The sequence below is a fragment of the Lygodium microphyllum genome, chromosome 11 (genome assembly GCF_053477565.2).
Source record: "Lygodium microphyllum isolate KBCC chromosome 11, Lygodium_microphyllum_v1.1.10, whole genome shotgun sequence".
NCBI lineage: Eukaryota > Viridiplantae > Streptophyta > Polypodiopsida > Schizaeales > Lygodiaceae > Lygodium > Lygodium microphyllum.
Genome location: NC_141145.1, coordinates 157643266 through 157664084, shown reverse-complemented (window position 1 = coordinate 157664084; position 20819 = coordinate 157643266). Strand labels below are relative to the sequence as shown.

The 20819-nt window shown below is 40.7% G+C and overlaps 1 protein-coding gene and 1 long non-coding RNA gene across 3 annotated transcripts in view; one reads left to right on the top strand and one right to left on the bottom strand.

The window, feature by feature from the left end:
- The window catches only part of LOC148029574 (uncharacterized), a 53658-nt gene extending 51558 nt beyond the window's left edge, over window positions 1-2100 (bottom strand). The window contains exons 1-2 of the long non-coding RNA XR_015692486.1: window positions 1911-2100; window positions 1669-1795 (exon numbers count right to left, since the gene is read on the bottom strand). This is a non-coding gene — a long non-coding RNA (uncharacterized LOC148029574). The remainder of the gene's footprint in view (window positions 1-1668; window positions 1796-1910) is intronic.
- Window positions 1-19079, top strand: part of LOC148029573 (uncharacterized) — a 68874-nt gene extending 49795 nt beyond the window's left edge. The window contains exons 2-6 of one of the 2 annotated variants that reach the window (XM_087688732.1): window positions 17703-17841; window positions 17987-18198; window positions 18307-18501; window positions 18584-18695; window positions 18773-19079. In XM_087688732.1, coding sequence (XP_087544858.1) covers window positions 17703-17759 — 57 coding nt within the window. In that variant the 3' untranslated portion in view covers window positions 17760-17841; window positions 17987-18198; window positions 18307-18501; window positions 18584-18695; window positions 18773-19079. Of the gene's footprint in view, window positions 1-17702; window positions 17842-17986; window positions 18502-18583; window positions 18696-18772 lie in introns of both variants that reach the window. The other variant, XM_087688730.1, reaches the window with a different exon arrangement.
- The last annotated feature ends 1740 nt before the right edge of the window (window positions 19080-20819 follow it).

The window sequence follows — 20819 nt, the reverse complement described above, 5'->3', positions numbered from 1 at the left end:
CCCTACAGAGAGAACCTTCCTCGATCCACGATCAAGGACTCAAATAGTATCACTGTTAAACTCCACCAAGAGATCAAGAGAACAAATCTTATGGACCGAAAGCAAATGATACCCTAAGCCTGGCACATGCAACACCTCGGAAGTGTGGGTACAAAAGAGACATACGCATTGGAGGGTATCATTCAGCCTTCCATTTTCTCTCTACAGCATTCTCTTATCTCCTTCAGCCTATGCTCAGCCATTCTCAGCAATTCTCAGCCATTTTTGGTGGGCTGATTTGTAATTTCTGCAGTAAACCCTAATTTACAGCAGAAATTAGGGTTTAGCAGCCACCTTGGGATCCGTGGTGGCAGAGATTGAAGGCTCAAGGGACTGAAATCAGCAGTTGATAGTTGAAGATTATCAAGGGATTTCAGGAGCCAGCCCATCCCGAATTGATTTGGGGCAGCATTTGGCAAGCCAAGGGTCGAATTGGAGAAGAAGTCCTGGGTGAATCAAGGGGAAATGACCCAAAAGGCTTGCTAGTCATTTATGACAGCAAGAGCAATTGGTTAGCAGGAGGAGATTGAAGAATCTCAAGTTGTACTCCTTCCAATTGAATGAAAGCTAAAGAAATACCTTTCATTTTATGTGCATTTATTTATTCTTGTAATTAACTCTTAAATCAGGTTATCACCACCCATTCCAAGAAGGAAGGCTGGTTTCACAGCTAGGATTGGTAGACATGTACTGATGCAGGAGGACATGGACTGGTCGCCTTCGCGTAGCAGATACTGGGTGGAGCATAGCATCACGGATGCCTTCTGTTGGACTTTTTGGCACCGCCAATGGAACAGCTAGAGGGCGAGAAGGGTGTCGTATTTCCTATAGCTTTTGGCACATGGAGGTCTGGCGGTTGGGAGTTGGCTAGCCCAAATGCAGCAGAATGGAGGGTGTAAATGCTGCCACAACAGCTTTTGGAAACTCCAAATCACTACCTTTGGTCTTGCAAGGTGGCACAGCTCGTGTAGAGAAGCACCCAACCTTGGATGTATCTCGTGGGGGGCTTTCTGCTGGCAGGCAGTAAGGCAGGGCCATCACCTTTTGTATAAGGCGGGGACGTAGGACAATTTTCATCATTGAGGTTGGGTCTTGCGCAGTGGTCACCTTGGAGGCTTTACCCTACCGCCAAGTAGTGGAGGCCACAGCAAACCACTTAGAGGTATGTGAGATCGTAGGGAGTCTTACAGGATGGCACATCTGGAAGGCACATTGTTAGGAGGTCTTTGGTGGGGAGTGCCTTTCAGTACAGGCGACTTTGATAGAGCTTTGGACTTCCATAATCCACTTCCTCCACGGCCGGTGGGACCAGGTGGTGCAGGGCGAGTCTCGAGCTCATCAAGAGCTCCGTTTTCACTTTTGACACACCTGGGGCAGCCAGGACCTGTTCTTCATAATCCAAGCAGGCAGCCCTAGGTAGCGATACACCCCCCCTCCATGGCTTCTTGCCCCCATCCCCCCCAAACCGCCTTAAGAGGCTTGTATACATGATGTATTTGTGATTTACATCAACTCCAGCTAGTCTATTGAGCATGAGCACTCCGTTGTAATTAGCCTTTTGAGTAATATAATTAGCGACATTTTTCTTGCAAAAAAAGAAGGGGGGAGAGGGGGTTGAGATGCACTTACTTGTCCTACCTTCAATGATACCTTCCATGACCTCTCCTAGGTGAGACTCTTCTTCAGCTTGTCTTTTCTAGTGCTTCATCCATCTTGTCCAGCTCTTCCAATGGGTAGTTTAAGTCGTAATCACTGACTGCTTTTTCAAATTCATCCTCTTTCATATTAGTATATCCTAATAGAATTGGGTTCAATAACAAATTCTTCTTCTTTTGAAGACTCGATTTCATGAATATCAATTAGTTGTTTACCTTTATCCTTTGTGTTGTTGTTGCTATCTTCCAAATTAATGAGCAATGCTATGTACTTGTTGCTTTTCTTGCCTTTGGATTGATTATCTTTCTTCTAATTATTGCTTTTGGTGGCCTTGGTCTTGTGTTTCTTGTTGTGCACCTTTTGGAATCCTTCTTTCTCCACGTTGGCCGCTTTTGTGTTTATTCGTCTTTTTGTTCTGGAAGGTGTTCACAGTCTTTTCCTTCAATAAACAAGAATACAAAATAATCGTTGGGGCGATATCTTGTCCTAACAGGTGCCAACGGTTTCAAATCCAAGCTTTAAGGATATCTACTGGGGGTCTAGCTCTCTGACACAATCCTATAAGAGCTCTCGCTTGATAATTAGTAAATGTTTGGTTAATGTGCTCATCAGATATGAAAATTAAGCACTCACCTTGAGTATGTTGGGCTGATTGTGTATCTACTAGCAGAGGCCATTGATGAGAGTCTCTGTATTGCCCCTCTTGCTAGTCCTAGGCTTCTTGATGAACGCCAGTAGTCGTAGGGTCGAGCCCTCTATCTGTTGTTCCACTTGCTCCTTTGGTAGGTTTGGGCGGCATGCAAATTGAGTGTCGGGGTTTGGATTGCAAGTCTGCCATGGAGGAGGGTCAAGCTTGACCGACATTGTTGAATCTGATTATTGGGATCCAATAAGCATTCCATTGTTGTTGTCTAGAGGGAAGGATACATTATGTCAGAATAGAGAAGAAAGTTTGGCGCATTGGATCATTGGCCAAACTGGGGGGCATATGGACGATCCTCCACACAAGGGAGCTTCCGATGGGAGTCTGACACTAGGTACTCCATAACCCTAAGAGAGTGGTGCATGACGCATTCAAAAAGGTACAACTTGCATTTGGGCATTGTGCACTTGGGCTATGCGGAGGAGAAGCTTGGACTAGGGGATACAGGAAGGAACGGAGAAGATGTAACAAGGTGTAACAAGGAGTTCCGTGTGCAGGTGTGAGACATCATTTCCTTGATTCGATTGTAGCATGATGTTTGCAGCGGAGGCGGAGGATGCATGGGAGGTTGCCACATGGCGAGAACCAACATTCCCACCATCACGTTGCTTTCTTGGATGCTGCATGGATAGCAAATTTCACCACAATGACTAATTCTCGATTAATTTGGTTTCTTGGAGCTCTCAAGAGTCTTCGTTTCCTTCTTGTCTTATCACCCTTAGTATATTGTCCTTAACTTGGAGTTTTGGCAAAAATACCATTGAATTTCTTGAGAAAGAGGTTATTTCCATCTTTAAAAAATTTTCAAAAATATTCGGAGCACTGTTTCACACCTCCACTGATAGTTTGCCCTGCAAGTCTGTGCACGTGATACGTCTGCTTGCAAGTGTTCTATAGTAATGGTTATTGCACACCTCTCTGAATGCCTAGGTCTGCTCGTGTTTTTGTAGTGCTTCTCGCTTAGATCAGGTCAATAGTTCTGTTATTCACTATTTTGTAGGTTGCCAGTCTTCAGGGAGTTGATCCACCTGAGAACAGTTGTGCCGGTCAAGCTGCAGGTTTGTTTGAGTGACGATGACTATTTAGGGTTCACATCTAAGTGCCTCACACATGTATAGGGCTACACCTGCCCATGGTAACATTACTTTGCAATTTGTCCTCTCTCTCTTGCTCTCTAAGTGTAGCAATGGCAAGGAGGAGAGGTATGTGAAGTCATGCTAGGGTTTGCACTGAGGAAACTGTCACAGGGATGTAAAATTTTGAGATACCTTAATCTTGCCGATAACATTTGATTAAGTTATTAATCAAATGTACAAGGTTGTTTAGCACATGTGATGCACATGGCAGTCATTTCATAGTAAGAGGCCAAGGACCCCAAGGATGCAGCAATTGTCAAAGGCAAAAGTTATAATAAGTTATGCCTGACAAGTACTACGTGGTACTCGGTGTCTGATTTTGGTCTAGACTAATTTATTGGCCACTAGTGTCAATGGTGACATTAGTGACTAGACATTAATTAATTAATTAATGCTAGTTTAAGGGTCAATAATTGCTTAAGGATACTTGGAATTTTTGGTTTTATGTCATGTATATACTAGCTAAAAATTTTCAGCAGATTTGGGGCATATGGCATGGTTAGACAAGAGTGACCAATGTTGTGATTGATGTGTATGGAAATTCCAGTGTAGTATGCTTTTCCTTTGGTACAATGCAGTGCAATTGTAGAGATTTCAAGGGAGTGGTTTATCACGAGGACTTGAAATTTTATTGCTTTGCTTAGCATTTGATTAAAAGTTAATCAAATGTAGTAATGTCACTTGCACATGTGAGGTGTAAGTTAATTATTTCACAGTGTGGAACCCAAGACCTCGAGATATCAATTAGTGTCAAAGCTAAAAGTTGTAATAAGTTATGCTTGACAGGTAAAAGGTAGTAGCCAGTGTCTGATTTGGGCCTAGATCAATTTATTGGCTCCTAATGTCAATGGTGACATTAGAGATTAGGCATTAATTAATTAATTAATCCAAGTCTAAGGGGCAATAACTGCTTATGGATGCTTGGAAGACAAATTAGCTTAGCCAATTTAATTATTGGCTGGTAGAATTCATTTTTTGAGCACTAGCATAATTATTAAATTAATTTTTAGAATTTAAAAATGATTTAATAAGCTCGATAATGTTAGAAAATGGGATTAGAAGGCTACCACTTATAGCAAAACTTGCCCATGAAAGTGGGAAAAACATTTTTAGGGGTTAGTGGAAGTCTATTTGAGCCATTGTGAGAGAGAAGGAGGTTGTTAGGGAGTAAGGAGAGGTTGCTGATATGATTTGCAGCCACAAAGAATCAGTTCTACAACATGTGACAGCAGTTTGGAGCCCTCTAAGAGTAGATGACAGTGGCCCAAGGTCGAGAGCATACAGGAGGGGGCAACTGTCTTTCTAGTGTTCCTAAGCTGTAAGTGATAGCTTCTATGGCCGTTTGAGCTAAAAAACAATAGATTTTCAATGTTTGTCAAGATGAAACTCTTAAATTTCTCTCTATATAGCATTCTCTCTCATCGCCTAGCCATCTCTTATATTTATCTAAGTGCTGTTTGAGCCATCAGAGAACGAGATTTCAGTTAATCTCTACTATAAACTTTATACAACAAAAATCAGGGTGTTTGACAGCCACCTCAAGATGCGTGCTCACAATTGAGGGCCTCAAACTTAAATTCTAGCAGGCTGAATTTGAGAAATTTCAAGAAGATTCAAGAGGCTATCTAGTCAATATCAGATTGGGATTGAATTTGTTTTTCAAGGAGTAGGGTAAAGAGCAATTCCCAAGTAAACCAAGGGGCAATTTGGTTTGGAGGATTGCTGGTTAGTTTTAACAAAAAGAGCCCTTGGATTAGTATAGGAGATCAAAGGATCTTAGTTGTACTCCTTTCATTTGCAATATACGATAAAGAAATACCGCAAGGGTGCTAGTTTTGGGACCAATAGGGTATTAAAGTGGTAAAATGTGCATTTTCAGTTGATTTGAATTTTATGCTTGTTGTAATTAGTGCTTAATTAGGTTATTTACCACCCTATCAAAGGAGGAAGGCTGGTTTTAGGGGATAAGGTGGGAGAGTGAAAGTTTACTTCATAGCTAGTCTCACCAATCAATCTAAATGGAGTAGTAGCACTTGTTGGAGGAGTGTAAACCTAATTGTACGTGATATGCAAGTACTTCTCAAACTCTTCATCAGTAAGATTACCAAAACGAGAAGAAGAATGTGGTCCATAGAATCTAGGTACTAATTTTACAACTGGATGTTTATCTACACTTTGTAATCTACGTTTTTCTATTCTTAACCAAACATAATCATCAACTTTGAAATTCATGGCCTGTCTTTTCTTATTTGCTTGCTTTGTATATGATTGTTGGGCTTTGGCAATCATATCTTTAACTTCATCAAAAATAGTAGCGTGCATGTTAGCAATATCATCAGCACTCTGAATCTTATTTGATAAAGGTGCAACAGGTGTAGACAATCTATAACCATAAATCACTTCAAACGGTGCTTTCTTTGTGGCTGTATGTGGAGTATTGTTATATGCAAACTGAAGTAAATTTAGATGTGTATCCCATATATGTGGTTTAGAAATAGTGTAAGCACGTAAAAGATCTAAAATAGTACTGTTAGTAGCTTTTGTTTGACCATTTGTTTCAGGATGAAATGCAGATGAAAAATCAATCTTTGTTCCTAAGTTAGCAAACAAAGTAATCCAAAAATTATTACAGAATCTAGAATCACGATCAGAAATAATAACTTTTGGTAAACCATGATTAGTAAAAACACTTTTCAAAAACAATTGAGCTGCTTGAGATGCTGTTAAAGTTTTCTTGCATGGAATGAAATATGCTTGTTTACTAAACCTGTCTACAACAGTCCAAATCATATCATGGTTAGCTTTAGTGTTAGGTAAACCAGTAATAAAATCCATAGAAATCTGTTCCCATGGTCGTGATGGAATAGATAAAGGCATTAGTAAACCATACTGTTTACCATGATGTCTCTTAACTCTTTGACAAACTAAACATTCAGAAACAAAGTTAGATACATCAGTGTCCATATGTGGCCAATAAAAATCTTCAGTCAGTGTACGTAAAGTAGATATAATATCTCTATGACCTTGATATGGAGGACAATAAATCTCATTCAAAACAAAAGATCTAAATGGAATTGTAACACATAATCTCTTTTCATAAAACATGAATCCATCATTGTAAGACAGTGAATCAATAGGAATCAAGTTATTTCCAACTAATTTATTCCAATCAGCTTGAAAAGTAATGTCCTGATAATAAGTATCTTTCATAGGGATAAGGGAATCAAATGATATGACAGAGATATTATGAATGGTCAGTCTTCTACTTAAAAGCATCGGGTACTACATTTTCTTTTCCTGGTTGATATTGAATAAGGAGATGAAAACTCTGAATGAAAGCTGTTCATTTTATATCTCGGTCAGATATTTGAGGTTGACTAAGGAGATATCTATTGCTTTGTTGTGGTCAATCTTAATCATAAACTCAGAATCCATTAAGTAATGTTTCCATTGACGTAAAGCTTGTACTGCCATTAGCAATTCCTTATCATAAGTAGAATATTTAAGTTCAGATGGTTTCAGTTTACAGCTAGAATAAGCTATGGGATGATTATCTTGCATAAGTACAACTCCTATTCCAGATCCGCTAGCATCAGTAACTACTAAAAAGAATGGTCTATTGAAATCAGGTAATTCTAATACAAGAGTATGGGTTAATGCATATTTCAATAAATCAAAAGATTTTTGTTGATTTTCAGACCAATGATAAACAATACATTTCTTTAAAAGTTTAGTCAAAGGTAAAGCAAGTAATGAAAAATTTCGCACAAACTTCCTGTAAAAACTAGCAAGATCTAGAAAAGAACGTAACTCATACACATTTTTAGGTATGGGCCAGTTTAATATTGCTTCTATATTCTTAGGGTCAACCTTAATACCTTCTGATGAAACAATGTGACCTAAATATTCAATTTCTGTTTGAAAGAACTCACCCTTTTCTGGATTAGCATACAATTGATTATCTTTCAACAACTTGAAAACCAAAGACAGATGTTCATAATGCTCTTTCTCATTTTTACTGAATACCAATATATCATCAAAGAATACTATAACACAATGCTGATATTTTAAGAATATGCGATTTATCATTCGACTAAATGTAGCAGGTGCATTAGTCAATCCAAAAGGCATCACTAAAAATTCATAATGTCCAAATTGTGTTCTAAATGCAGTTTTGAATATATCAGATTTATCTAATCTCACTTGATGATAACCAGATTTAAGATCTATCTTACTGAATATGGCATAATCTTGTAGTTTATCCATAAGATCATCTACCCTAGGAATCGGATATCTATTCTTAACAGTAATCTTATTCAGGGCGCGATAATCTATACACATGCAATAAGTATTATTATTCTTCTTTACCAATAAAACAGCTGCGCCAAATGGAGAACTACTAGGTCTAATTAATCCTCTATTTAATAATTTCTCTACTTGATTTTGAATTTCTTTCTGTTCAATCTGGTTATGCCTATATGGTGCTTTACTTTTTGGTGGTTGTGTACCAGGAATTAAATCTATTTTGTGATCTTCAGGTCGTGAAGGAGGTAGTCCAAGTGGTAAATCTTCAGCAAAACAATCTTTAAATTGTGCAAGGAATTCTTTATGCCTAGGGTGCATATGTTTTTCTTTAGCTTGAAATTCATTCACCCAAATTAAATAAGATTTACTACTTTTACGTAATGCACGTTTAGCTTGAGTATGAGTAAGTAGTGGAAAATTATTAGATGCGTGCATACCGCACAATGTAATTTGTTTTCCTTGAAAATAAATTTTAATTGAATGCGTTGAATAATCTATGTCAGGATTATGCTGATGATGCCAAGGTATACCTAGGATAATATCACTGGACTGTAAAGGTACAACTAGGAAATTCCTTCGTTCAGTGTATTCACCAATTTTAATTTCTAAGTCATACACCTCTTGTGTTCCATTATATCTTGTGCCTAAGAATGCTGCTTTAATGCGATAGTGTGTAGAAACAGTTTGTAATTTCAATTCTTTCACTAACTTTGTATAAATAAAATCATGTGTACTAGCATCATCATGCAAAATAATCTTTTCTTTTCCATGCACTAAACATTTCATTGTCAACAAAGAATGTGGAGTTGGCATACCTGGTAAAGTATCTGAAGGAGTAGCAAGATCGTCATCATCTTCTGTAAAGTCAGGCATTTCCTCACGTTCTTTATCTTCCATTGCTGCAAGATAATTGATATGGACAGGTGGTTTCTTCGATTGGCAATTGGTTGCTAGATGTCCAGGTTGGTGGCATTTGTAACAGACTATAGGTTTCGCTTTAGATACATTGTTTGCAATGGCAGGAAGTCTAGGAATATTGGGATTTGGCTGTGAAGATGGCTTAGGGTTTTGATTGATATTTGATGGCAAAGTAGGTGGTTTTGTCCAAGACTTACGGAAAGATAATGAAGGAAAATGACTTTGATTGAATCTTCTAAAATTTAAATTGAATTGCTTAGAACCATAGTTACCATTTGCTTGAAATTATTGTGGACGCTTGTCTCTTCCTCGAATCTTGTCTTCAGTGTCATGAGCCAAAGGAATTGCATCTTCAAGGGTTGTAGGCTTGAACATATTGACTTCAGCGTAGTAATGACCAAGTAATCCAGACATAAACTTGCGTTTGTGAGTCGCTTCAGGTATGTCTTCAAGCATTCTGAGTTGGAGTAGGGCATTCCAAAAACATTCGGTGTACTGGGAAATAGGCTCACGATCTCTTTGCTGAAGAAGGTCCCATTGCTTTATGGCTTTTTCATGAAATTGTGGAGGAAGGAAATTCTGCAGAAACTTCTTTTTGAAACTCTCCCAGGTAGTGGGACATTCAATACTCTTACGAACCATGGTCCACCAAAGAGATGCTCGATCGACCAAATGATTAGTACACATTTAATTTTGTCTTTTTCAGCGTATGTCTCTTCATGAAAGTAATCATCAAACTGACTGATGAATGCAAGGATAGTCTTTCCATCTGGAGTTCCATTGAAAGTACGGAATTTGAAATTTCTTTTACTTATCTTTGTTTCTTTGCGGATGGATTGAGCTTCGAGCGTCGCATCGATGGTACATCGGATAAGATCTTCGGGTTGTGGTCCATCTTTGTCGATGGTCGATCGTTGCAAATTGGCCAATTGAACTTGCAAAGCTTGTCGGGCTCTTCGTTCTTCATCAAGCTGCATCATAATTAAATCCAATTTTTGTTCCATTGTAGGTTCAGGAAGGTTGCCTTCAGCCTTAAATCATCAATATTTTGTTCGCCATCCTGTAAAAATCCAAAAGACCTCACACTCTCAAAATCCAATTAGCGGAATGAGCGTAGCTCAAAGTCGGGTATACAAGGCTTATAGATTTTTGTTTGGCTTTTACGGTCTTCGACTGTTGCGGTTGCGGGATTTGTAGTCTTCGTAAAAACTGCGTATGACCTTCTGCGTGTGCTGAAATTGGTTCAGCAAGTCTACGTATGTAAATAGAGTCTTTCAATGTGAACAATTTTGTAGTTCTGTGCTTCTGCGCAGGAACAGTCCTTATAGAAGCTATTGAGGTAAGTCAGTTTTGATCTCTGTGGACTTGGTGAACTTGCAGAGTAATAAAACTTGCAGGACTTGATAGACTTTGAAGATTAGTGACTTACAGCTTATGTAACTAAGCTTGTAGATGACAGTCGACGAATTTTTGAGAGGGGGTCCGTTTTTTTTTCTGCCGATTGCTGACGCAGCATGCCACGATACCACAGTCGTTGAATTCGTAGCTTTAAGCTTTAATAAGCTTCTTTAAAGCTTATGACTAAGCTTAATTAACTTTGAGATTAAGCTTTTATAACTTGGTAGCTATGGAGGCTTACTATCTCTGTTTTTAAAAAAAACGTCTTGGAAAGGGAGATGTAGGAGTGGTCCTCCGCTTCCTCAGGCCGATCCTTCGCGATCGGAGGCTGTAGACAGAGATTCTTGACCGCCAGGAATCCACCCGTACCGACCGTTCGCGATGAAACTGACTGTAGAGCTCGATCGTTCCAGGAGCTTCGCCTTCGCGCAAGATGGGTAGCGATTGGAAGCTCTCGATCTCAGCTTCGCTCTGATACCACTGGTGCACAGATTGGATGTCGTAAGCGCGCGTAGTAAGCGTCGGAAGGTCCCCAAGAACAAAAGAACTCTACTTTTTGCACAAAACTCAAGGTAGAAAGCATGCACGACATGAACAAGAGACCAATTGGGTGCAATCTCCCCCCATGCCTTGTGTGAGCGCTCCACAAAGCATGTATTTTATGTATTAATTATCTTCAAGCTCAAATAATAGCCCAAATTACAAAATAGCACGCTTTTGACTTTTGAGTTTGCTTTAGTGCTAAATAGAAATAAAGCTAATGGGCGGGCGCTCAAGAAGTCAGGCATACCCAATACAATGTCCAAATACAAATATCATAATCATGCACCCATGCGCATACAAATATAATAAATAAATATCCAACGCCTTAATAAATAGGCGCGACAAAATATAGGCGCCATGCCTAAGGTATGCGCCCATTAAAATATAGGTGATAACTCGAATACACGCTATCCTCAACTGCTTTCCACCGCCACTGCTGCTATCTCTACACATCAACTGAAGCATTCACAATCGTTAGTAAAATAATACAATTAAACCGACAAAAGTGAATACCTAGCAGTCTTCAGCTACATAAATAAATCAACTGGTTAGAAATCAATCCTAACCTTAATTTATCACGAGTGCGCTCTAAACTCATAAACGTTTATTAATTTAATATGTATTTTGCGGAATCACCCGCTATGGAATCACCCATGTACACACTAAATTAACGAAACGCTCGAAAAGGATAGGCATCCCCATCGACTTCTTGCACAAAGAATCCACTTTGTGTATGAGCCCCGGTAAACAAAATTTTTCGGAATCCACCATAAAACCTCACGGAATCCACCGTGAAATATGCCTCCTGGCATCAGCTCTAGGGTCTCCTTCACTAACTCTAGGAAATTGTTGTTGGCTACACTCACTGCTTTCAAATTTACTTTTTGACTTAGTATATCAGATATCTTGTTTGTGGATCCTGGCTTATGTTTGATTTCCATGTCAAATTCTACTATGAAATCTAGCCATTTGGCTTATTTGGCGGACAACTTGGGTTGGGACTAGAAATATTTGAGTGAGATGTCCGTAAAGATGACTGTGTGCTTGTCTTGTACATAGTGCTTCCACTTTCTAAGGCAATGGATTATTGCTAGCATATTCTTATCATGGGTACTCCACATAGTTTCTGTGAAGACTGTGAATTTCTTGGATTCATAAACTACGAAATGCCCATCTTGCATCAACGCTTCCCTAATACTGTAATTGGATGCGTCTATTGAGATTTTGAAGGGTTTGGTAAAGTCTGTGGCATTTTGAGTACAGAGGTCAATGGGAATAGTGGAACCATGACTATACTGTAATCCTTGACAAAACTTCTACAAAATACAATGAACCCTAGAAATTCTCTAACTTCTTGGATTTCTTTGAGGATTGGCCACTTCTTCATAGCTTTGATTTTCTTGGGGTCCACTTTGATTCCTTCCTCTTCTACTATGAACCCTAGGAATTCTAGTTCTTTTACTGTGAACTCATATTTTTCTAGCTTTGCATATAGTTTGTGCTATCTCAACTTCTCAAATACTAGCCTCAAATGTTGCTTGTGCTTCTCTAAAGCTTTTCTATAGATCAAGAGATAATCTATGCATATAATGATAAACACATCTATCTCTGGTTTGAATACCCCATCCATTAACCCACAAAAAGTTCTAAGCCCATTACTAAGTTCAAAGCCTAGGACTAGCCACTTGAAGCTTCCATATCTCTAGTACTAAACACCATCTTTGGAATATCTTATCCTGCTATGTAGTTTTGGTGGTAGCTGACCTAAGATCCATGCGGCTAAAGTATTTTGCTCCGTGGAGTCTATCTAATAAGTCCTCAACTAAGGGCATTGGGTATTTGTTCTTGATGGTCATTTTGTTAAGTACCCTATAGTCTATGCACAGTTTGAGTTTGCCATTCTTTTTCTTGACAAACAACATTGGGCCTTCAAATGGGGACTTGCTTGGCCAGAAATTTAATGCATTACAAACTATAGATCGACATAAAGTAATAAAATATTGAATGTACTTACTATCAAGGCTGGGACAAACCTGGCGCATATCTTGTGTCAAGGAACCAAGAGAACGCATCATACCCATCACTGTGTGGATAGATTTGATAATTTGCTTCACCATGCACTCCTCTTTAGTGGGGTAGAAAAATCCTTGCTTTTCCAATATATGCAGTTGCTTCTTCAACTCCATTAGTTTAGTGTGATTCATTCAGTTTAGTTGCCTCGAAACAGATGTAGATGTGATGCTTGCAAAGCTACCCAAAGGCTTACCCCCCGAAACAAAGATTGCCCCTAGGATTAACTCAATCTTGTGATCTACATCTGTTTTGGGAGGTAATCCTGTGGCATAGTTGCACTCGTACGTAGTACGAACTGGTTCGTACTATATGGTTCGTACCGTACCGTACCGTACGAATTCGCACAACAAAACAAGCACTTTTTTTTTTTGCGTGGTCGTTGTTGTTGTTGGTGGTTTGGGTTGTTGACTGTTGTTGTTGTGGTGGTGATGATGATTTTGTAGCCTTGATCGATCAACCAAGAAAGGGGGTGGAAGCTTGATTAGACTCCTCATACATGTTTTGTTATGATTTATCCTAGAGCCAAAGGCCATACATAAGGTATTCAAGCAGTTCCAAACGTTTCTAATTGATGTCCCATCATTTTTCACAATATGTTAGTGTCATCAATAAATAAATTCAGCACCATTTGAGAAAATCATCAAGTAGCTTAATCCTATTGATTTTACCTTTGTTCATAGCTCATTTTGCACCACCCAACCCAAAGCATTAGTACACATTGCTAATAAAACTAGGCCAGAGGATAGCTTGGCCTAATGTACCTTCTAAGAGTACACGAATTAGTGAATATACCATCGGTAACTACTTTAGTCTTAGCAATGCCAAACAAAACCATAACAAAATTCATAAATCTTTTACCAAAACCTTTGGTGGTTTGTTTGGTAACTATTGGTCTCACAGGTCATTTTGGCCTCTTGTAGACGTTAATAAAGCATCTCATGTCATTTCATCTCTCTCTCTCTCTCTCTCTCAACCTTCTCTCTCTCAAGCATACATGCCTCTTATTTGTATGATCATTCATGTATGATGTATCCACTCCTATGTATGTACTTGTAAGTTGTAGCGCATGTTATGCATGCGGCATATGCCATAGAGGTTTTGGCGTGTTACCCTCAAGTATTCATCTTATATACTTCAATAGCATTGCTATTTAGACTTTAAACATCTGTTCTATCATCTATAGTTCAAAATAATAAAGTTAATTTTTTTTTCGTACTAATATCGTACCGTACCTTATAAAATCTTAAGGTACCATTTAGTATTGTATTTTATCGTACCGTACCGTACTTTTCGTACCTAACAACTATGTCCTTTGGGTAGCTTTACAAGCATCATATCTATATACTCCTTTAAGTATTTCTTCCACTTCTTTGTTGCCAACTTGTAGTTTAGGGCCATTGGCTGCCTCTTTCGCCATGGGTTTGATCATGCATAAGTACACCATATCTCCCTACTTCACTCATTTCTCCACCTATTTTGCACTTTAGGTCATGATATGAGGCCTAATGTTTGTGACTAGTTGTGACATTGATTGAACTAGAGCTCCTGGTCTGCTAGGTCTCGACTTTGCAACTTGGAAAGAGACTCCTTTGCATTTTGATTGGTGTTAACTCGTACACCTTCTCCTTGCATATCTAGCAATATCCAATTGACTTCCTTGCTGAACATTGCAATCACATACTTGTCATAGAACTCTAAACCCAAAATGACTTTAAAGTCATCCATAGGTATCACTAGAAAATTGAGCATGCCCTTCTTTTTCCTAGCTTTCACTTGTATTGCGAACACTTACTTCACTTTCTTTGCTTCTCTTTGTGTGAAAGTTGCTATTAATCCTTCTAGGTCCTTAGACAATTTTAGCCTATGCTTTGATGTACACTCTGGTGTGATAAAATTGTGAGTTCCTCCTGTATCCACCATGATTGCTTGATTCCTTTCACTAACTCTTTCCTTCAGGTACAAGTGGTGCACTGCTGCTACTCGTGCCGTCATGCATTGGGGACGTGCACTACTTCCATTGGGGTCCGGGGATCTCTTGAATGTGTGGGGGCTATGTATCCTCGTCTCCATAAGTGCTTATGGATGTTACTCTAGATCTACTTGTTGAAGCCGTGTCTTTCAAGAGACATCTATTTTGGTAGTGTGGTCCCCCGCACTTGAACCATCTTACTCCCGTATCAGTACAAGCACTATGTGGACCAACATCGTCTCCAACATCCAACATACAAAGTCGGTGACAAAGTATGGTTACTCATGCATAACCTCCAAACAACAAGGCCGTCCACCAAGCTAGACCACCAGAGATTTGAGCCCTTCATTATCGTAGCCCAAATTAAACCAATTGCTTACCGACTTCAACTCCCCAATACCATGAAAATCCACTCAATCATCCATGTTTTCTTGCTCGAGCTATATCATAGCCACCACTAAGAGTGAAGAGATCTAATCCCCCACCACCTATCTGGATTGAAGATCATGAAGAATTTGAGGTCGCATGTCTTAGACTCGAGGATCTCCTGAGGTCGATTGGAATACCTTAGTCACTGGAAAGGATATGGCATCAATGATCGCACTTGGAAACCTACATAATATCTCCAAAGAGCACCTCTCAAAGTTCAAGAATTTCATAAGAGAAATCCAATGAAACTTAGACCAAACCACCAAGCCACTCCTCGTGGAACTCGTTGCTAGAGGAGAGGGTGATGTCACGGACATACTATGATCAAGTGTACGGATTAATTCTTTCTCATGCCATATGAATCCACACCCCATGCGAATGCACCCTTACCATGTCATCATAGAACCTTCTAGAAGATATGCTATGTCATCGCCTCCATCATCGATGATGTCATCATGGAATATTCTAGAAGATCTTTAGCTGCCCTTCAACACCTATAAAGGGAGAGGATCACCATAGAGCTTCTCAGTCTTGTCAATTCCAGTCGGGAGCTCAAGGAGTGGAGACCTCCAAGTAAGTAACTTCGAGTTCTAGTTCTAGTTCTTGTCTAGTCATGGTATCTAGTCTTGTCTTGTCTTTCATTATACTCATGTTGTCTTGTTACCTTGTAATCTCGTAGTACGAGATCTTGTCTATTACTATATTGTATCTTGTTCATCCCTGTCGAGGGAGATCTTGTAATTCTGGTATCTTGTATCCATACCTACGGTCCTGGGGTTGTGGGATTTTTTGAATCTTGTTAAGTTATCATTGCCCCTACGTGGGATAATCTAGTAATCAGAATTCTTGTAACAAATCTTGCATCTAGTCTAGTCTCTCGAGCACAGTCTAGTGCTCCCATAATAGGGACCTCTTGGGGGGTTTGTTCTTGCTATCCAAGAGTTGGTGGCAAGGTTGGTATTGAATTTAGCTTGACTCTGTGCAATTTTGTATCTATGTCCATGTTTAAGAGTTGCAACATCAATTGTCTATACTTGCTAACATTTTCCTTCATCTTCCTTGTGCTTTCTTGAGATTTCTCCACTGATATGTGACTTTGAATTTTGCCATCTTTGGGATAAAGTAATCCTTGAGCTCCTCTTGTACTTCCTCCCTTGAGAAGATGGTGCAACCTTGATATTGCTCCAATAGATACCAACTAGTGGTATCCTCTTCAAGATAAATGATTGTCACTTCCCCCTTCATCTCTTCTTCAAAATCAAACCATCCCTCTCTCCCTTGTACTTGGTGGGTTGGGGCATCTTGAACTTGCCATAGTCATGTTTTGAACTCTCACTCTCCTCTCCATCTTTGTTGCCTTGTTGCCTTGTCTCTTGTCTTTCTTCTTATCCTTCTTCTTGTCTCCTACTTTTGATTTCTTCTCTTTGTCCTTCATCTCTTTGAGTTCTCCTAGATGCTTCCTCTATAGCTAATCTCTATTAGTCAATCTATCTATCTCGTCTTGTAGTTTATGTTTCATCTCCTTCTCCTATTGTTGTTTCATCCACTCCGTGTATCCTTGCTCCTCTTCAAAATTTCTCCTCTTTTCATCCTCTTTTTTCTTCATTTTCATACTCTTGCAAACTGAATCTAATGAGTGTGACATGCCCTCTAATTGCCTCTCTAATCCAACAACTTTATCTTCTTGGGCTTCTCTCCATTTTTGACCTTGGCTCTTCTTTCTCTCTTCAACCATCGGGATGGGTATATTCTCTCTGTCCTCAATGTTGCTGTGGGAAGCCTTGCCTCAGCTCTAGGTGGTGTGTTGCAGGGAAGCCGTGCCTTGGCTCTAGGGTTGTTGCCATAGGGAAGCCATGTTTCACCTTCAAGTGGTAGTTGTGCGACGGCGAAGTTGTGCCACGTCTTTAGATGGTAACTCATGCCGGGGTCATCATGCTGTAGGGTGTCACGATGGGGGTCAACGTGATATGGGGCGTGGCAATGTGGGGCGTCACGACACAATTTCGGGGCATTGGATATTCTCTCCTCCTCCCCACTCCCCAGCTCCGAGCAAGAGTTGCTCTAATACCAAGTGTAATGCAATTGCACTCAATTACTCACTCAACACAGCACAAAAAGGTAACACAATATGTAAGAGAAAGGTATACTCTTTTATTACTCAATGAAAGAAAAGTACAACATAGGCACATCCCAGGCCTAGTGACGCATACGAGGGTTCGCCACTAGGTATAGGGAATCACATGTAGATTAGAAACCAAGCATGGCTCAGAGTCACTACTACTCCCTATATAGGGGTTTCTAGCAGCAATGCCATGGTATAGCTGCAAAGCCCTTACACCCCCACCCCCTCCCCTACGTGAATATGGCTAGCTTATTTTATATATTTATGATAAAGGCCAACCTCCTACACACTTTCCTAAGCTGCAATCTTGTTGAAATAAAGAATTCTATTATTAATATAAAGCCACATTTTTTGTATCTACAATGGTGAATGCAAACTCTTCTACATGCTAACACTTCACACTTTATCCAGGAAAAATTGATTTCTGTGATACTAGATCTTCGTCTCAAAGACTGGTGCAGTTACTGAGGTCGCGTCTCTACTAGCGCATATATCACAGGCTGATCCAGAGTACCAGACTTTGATTGGCAAGAGCTTCAACACAATGCAGGTAAAGGAACCGCCCTTCTTTGTTTTCCACCTCTAACTATTCTCATGTTTTGGAGCTTTTGAAATTGCACTAAAAGATCTTGCTAATTTTTATTGAAGATTATCTTGGTAATTTTTATTGAAGATTATATTGTTTGTTGTCACAGCTCTCTATTGATGCAATGGAAAAGGCTTCTCAATATGGAACATTGTTTGGGAAGCTGTACAAGGCAAAGGCTTTTGGGATAGAAGTGTTGAGGAGTTGCCATGTCTCATCTAGCACCACAAATGTTCAGATGGAATATTTGGTTTCTTTCTTTGTTGTAATTCATAATCTTCACCTGTTTTTCATAGTAGTTCTACTCTCTTTATTTTCATGGTTAGTTCCCTCTCTCTCTCTCTCTCTCTCTCTCTCCACACACACACACACACACACACACAGAGGGATGCATGTACACACATTTATAATGCTTATTTTTCAAAGCAGGAGTTAGAATCCCTTTACCCCACTGGGAAGGAGATGAGTCTACTGACCAGATTATTTCTCCACACTGAGGATGATACCTGGAAAGTGGTGGTAGAGAATATGGGGGAATTTTTCTATGGCCCAAAGGAGGAAAATGCAGAAAAGTGGCTCCTTTTTGACGAGTTGTACAGTAAGAGGAGACCATCCATTAATAAGGTAAGCTATGTGAAGGAATCAGTTTAGTTTGCTGCCATCATATGAATGGATTCCTACTTATAAAAACAATCATCTTATGCAGGCAATGTGGGCGATCTCTTGTCTTTTGAGCCTGGCGCTCAAAGAGAGCACTGTTGATGGGTGTGTGAGAAGTATTAATAACACCTTCTTTTGACCTTGAACCGTCTGGCCAGGCAAGGAATTTTATTGACTTGACTTGCTTTGAGGATACTATTAATTACTAATGGTGTACTTCTACTGTTGTTTTCAGTTTTGAAGTTGAGACCAAGCTACTGCAGTGAGGAATACTTGCCTGTGCTGCTACCTTGGGTTATAGACTTTTACTTGTAAACCTTGGGTTTATAGACCTTTGCTAACATTTTTGTAGTTTCTTGATTTATCACGGATTTTACCAAAATTCAAGGAAACAGTATTTTGGTCGGACAGATACACCTGCGGTCATATTTTGGCAGTTAATACTTATGAATGGTTTGTAGGAACTGAAAGGGTACAAGTTTTGCTGAATGTGACTGTGGGATGAACGGTTCCCTTGGAGCTAATCCTATGTTTTGCTGCAATGTTTCTATGCCCCCTATTATCTTTTCAGCATATCTATGTGACTGTGATATCACGAAAATGCTTACTGTTATGTATCTTGTGTGTTTGAGCGAGTGTTGTATAAGGGGGAAAGTTTTCTTGTAACAGTTTTTGGTGATCCTGCTGGGATGAATTCCTGCAACCTGTGTTTGTGGAGGGCACGGACTGAAGCCACCCTGATGCATGAATGGCTCAAATAATTTGTGAAATAGAAAACAAATATTGAAGAGTTTGGACAGCATTTGCTTAACGAATTCCATAACTGTAGAATAGAGACTGGCCGTACTACTCTTGGATTTTGAGAAAGCCTATGACAGAGTGGACTGGGATTTCCTAGAGGGAACCATGGTGAGGTTGGGTTTCCCCAGGCTTGGATTTCCAGGGTCTCCGCACTTTACAGATCGGCCACCAGCAGGGTTCTCATAGGAGGGAGGCTAGGGGAGGAGTTTCAGCTGGAGAGATCGGTCCGACAGGGCTGCCCCCTGGCCCCGTACCTGTTCCTTCTCTTTGGAGAGGCGATGTCTCACTTCCTCAGGTCACGTGTGAGCGGTTTACGTGGCCTTCGACTTCCAGTAAGAGAGGAGACCGAGTTGTTAGACTCAGAGCATGCAGATGATACATCGCTCTACATAGAGGACGACGAGTTGATGCTAGAGAGAGTGAGGTTGGCTCTTGAGGTGTTCTGTTCTGCAACGGGAGCAAAAATCAACTGGCGAAAGTCGGTTGGTTTCCTCACAGACCCGGACTCTAGCACAGAGTGGGGCGTCCACTTGGGATTTAGATGGGTGAGCAGAGGACAGACTGTCCGGTACCTAGGGTTCCAAGTGGGACTCGACATCACTCCCGCCCAGCAGTTTCTTCCAGTTCTCGATTCTATTCGGAGGAAGCTGACCTACTGGAGCACAGCTTGCCTCTCACTAGCCGGCCAAGCCCGGATAGTTAACCAGGTCCTCCTAGCAATGGCCTGGTACATTGCCTCATGTTGGTGCTTCTCCTCCTACGTAATGCAGCTTCGCCGCCTAGTGCAGAATTTCCTTTGGTCCAGGTCAGACGACTCTAGGGATTCCAGGGCCAAGGTTCCGTGGGCGACTATTATACGACATTGGTCAGATGGAGGGCTTGGAATCATAGACCCAAAGTATCAGAGTATGGCCCTCCTGGGCAAGCTAGTTGTTTGCGGCCTCACACCGGGAGGGTAGACCTGGAAGGTCCTATTGTAGGAGGGTCTTCAGGACTGTAAACCGAGGCTTGGCAGTGAGTGGAGGCCGTCCCTAAGATAGATCTTCACGTCAACCCAGATCACCCTTTCTACGCAGCTTGCTCTGCGTGTGGCAGGGCCTCCGTAAGGCCCTAATCCAGAGCTCCCCAAGCTGCTAAGAGGAGATAGACTATCAGCCAGTGATTTGGAACCCCCAGGTCAGGGACTAGGAAGGGGCACAGATTGGCGAGCGCCCCCACATGCAGTGGGCTGGTTGGGAGGCTGGCCCGGCTCGTACCATTAGGACATGGCAGGAGGTGTACAGGATGGCGGACGAGGAGGTGCTGAAGCAAATATCAGGCTGCCAGCAAGGAGTGGAGCTGAGGAGAAGGGAGATAGACGCAACGGTACCTCAGGAGTGGCTTGCTCCCCCGAACCAAGAGCCGATAGAGCCCGAGGAGGTATAGGCCGCTAGGTTTTCACCAGCAGGCATCCCCCTACAGGTGACAGGAAGAGTGGGTGG